The sequence below is a fragment of the Aptenodytes forsteri genome, unplaced genomic scaffold, assembly GCF_000699145.1.
Source record: "Aptenodytes forsteri isolate BGI_AS27 unplaced genomic scaffold, ASM69914v1 Scaffold471, whole genome shotgun sequence".
In the NCBI taxonomy this organism is placed as follows: domain Eukaryota; kingdom Metazoa; phylum Chordata; class Aves; order Sphenisciformes; family Spheniscidae; genus Aptenodytes; species Aptenodytes forsteri.
Window position 1 is genome coordinate 19,846 of NW_008795862.1, and position 1,844 is coordinate 21,689.

The 1,844-nt window shown below is 53.1% G+C and overlaps 1 protein-coding gene across 1 annotated transcript in view; it reads left to right on the top strand.

Moving 5' to 3' along the window:
• The window catches only part of PEX11G (peroxisomal biogenesis factor 11 gamma), a 2,608-nt gene extending 764 nt beyond the window's left edge, over nt 1–1,844 (top strand). The window contains exons 2-5 of the mRNA XM_009284059.2: nt 1–103; nt 186–364; nt 568–618; nt 745–1,844. Coding sequence (XP_009282334.2) covers nt 1–103; nt 186–364; nt 568–618; nt 745–973 — 562 coding nt within the window. The 3' untranslated portion in view covers nt 974–1,844. The remainder of the gene's footprint in view (nt 104–185; nt 365–567; nt 619–744) is intronic.

Genomic DNA, 1,844 nt, shown 5'->3' on the forward strand with positions numbered 1-1,844 from the left:
CCTGGCCGTGTCGCCCCGGGTGGGCGCCTGCCGCACGGCCCTGCGCCTCTTCGACGACTTCGCCATGCTCGGCTACAGCTGTGGCTACGGGCTGGGCCCCAAGGTGAGCGCGGGGCACGGGGCGCACCGGCAGCCTCCCCGGCCACGCCGCAGGCGTCAAGGCGTGTCCCCCCTGCTCCCCGCAGGACGAGGACGTCCTGGTGCGGGGGCTGTCGGTGCTCTGCAACCTGGCCAACCAGCTCTACTACCCCTGCGAGCACGTCGCGTGGGCGGCTGACGCCGGCATCGTCCGCGTCGGCTCTCAGAAGTGGTGGACTCTGAGCACGGCGCTCTGGGCCTCCTCCCTGCTCCTGGGCATCCTGCGGTAAGGCTGGCTGGGCTGCCGCAGTCTGCGGTGGGAAGGAGACGGACAGGGAATGAACCGTGTTCCCCGTAATCGGGCTAAAACGAAGGACCCTCTCGGCTGCAGAAGGGTGCTCTTCCTTCTCGCCGTTAACGCTAGAGGAAGAAAAAGCAACCCTCCCCTTTGATGCTGTAGGAGAAATGACTCTGTGGTCTTGTTTTCAGATCCCTGAGAATCTTGTTCCAGTTAAGAAGAAAGCTGAGGCAGCACAAGTGGTATGATTTCCCTCCCTGGCTATACAGCTAATTTAACCCAAATACATCTGTTCTCATTTGTGAGCTATCGCTGATTATTATTACATTACGTAATGTCGCTATCGCGAATGTTACTTTTGCTTCCAGCAGTACATCTCCGCCTCCGAGTCGAAGGGAAGTGAAAGCCCGAGTGAAGGCTGAAGTTTTGAGCATCCTCGCAGACCTGGCAGATCTCTCCAATGCAATCCACTGGCTGCCTCCGGGGTTTCTTTGGGCTGGACGCTTTCCTCTGTGGTTAGTAGGTCTCCTGGGGACCGTATCTTCCCTGATTGGTATCTACCAAGCATCTAGAGGAGGAAATTCTGAAGCTGTATAAACCACAATTAAGCTTCAGGGGCCCAATTTTTACATGGTAAAAATGCCTTTAGTGAGGCAGGGTGTATTTTAACTTTCCTGGGTGTTGATGATTGTAATTCCACGCATCCTGTAATTGGGGCTGTAGTCAAGATGTCTATTACAGAGAGGATTGTTTGCGGTTAACAGTTTTTATCGCTCTTCATCAGAGAAATCTTTCAGGTGAATCCTCTGAAAATCAAGAAATCTCCTGGGATTGGTAGAATAGAGGGGAAAAAAAGTCACTTCCATCCTTCCTTCCCATGTCCCAAAAGGCAACTGCAACCCTCCAGTCTTCGCTGTCACTTAAAAAGTCAGCGTTAGGCGGAGAAACGGCCACAGTTCTGTCACGCAAAACTTCTAAGGGACACATCCTGCGAGTTCGAGCTCCAGGCTCAGCGCTTGGTGCCTCGTCTGAACCAGGGAGGTGACGGGTAGCGTGGAAGTTTCTCCGTCAGATGTTCTGGTGTTTGAGCCCGGGGCAGATGCCGCAAGCGCAAAGAGGAGCAAGGGGCTGAGGGAGGTTGTCGGGTTATTTTGTTTGTGACGGATGTGTTTCTTTAGAAAGAAATAGCAACTGTAAGCGGTGCCTGGCCGAGCTTTCTTCTGGTCTGTATTGCGCATTTAAGGAGAAATATGGGAAATGGGAGACTTCCCGGTTAAACCAGAAGCAAGCGCTGAGCCTCCAGCTGTGCCTTTGCGAAGTGCCGCCGGGTGGAGCTCTTCCACCAGGCTCTGGCAGCAGCCAACGGACTTTTTTTTTCTTTAAAAAAAAAAAAAAAAAGGCAGCGGATTTGTTACTCGCCTTTCAAAGGAGCAATCAAAGCAATGCCAAGATGAGTTTTACAGTTATA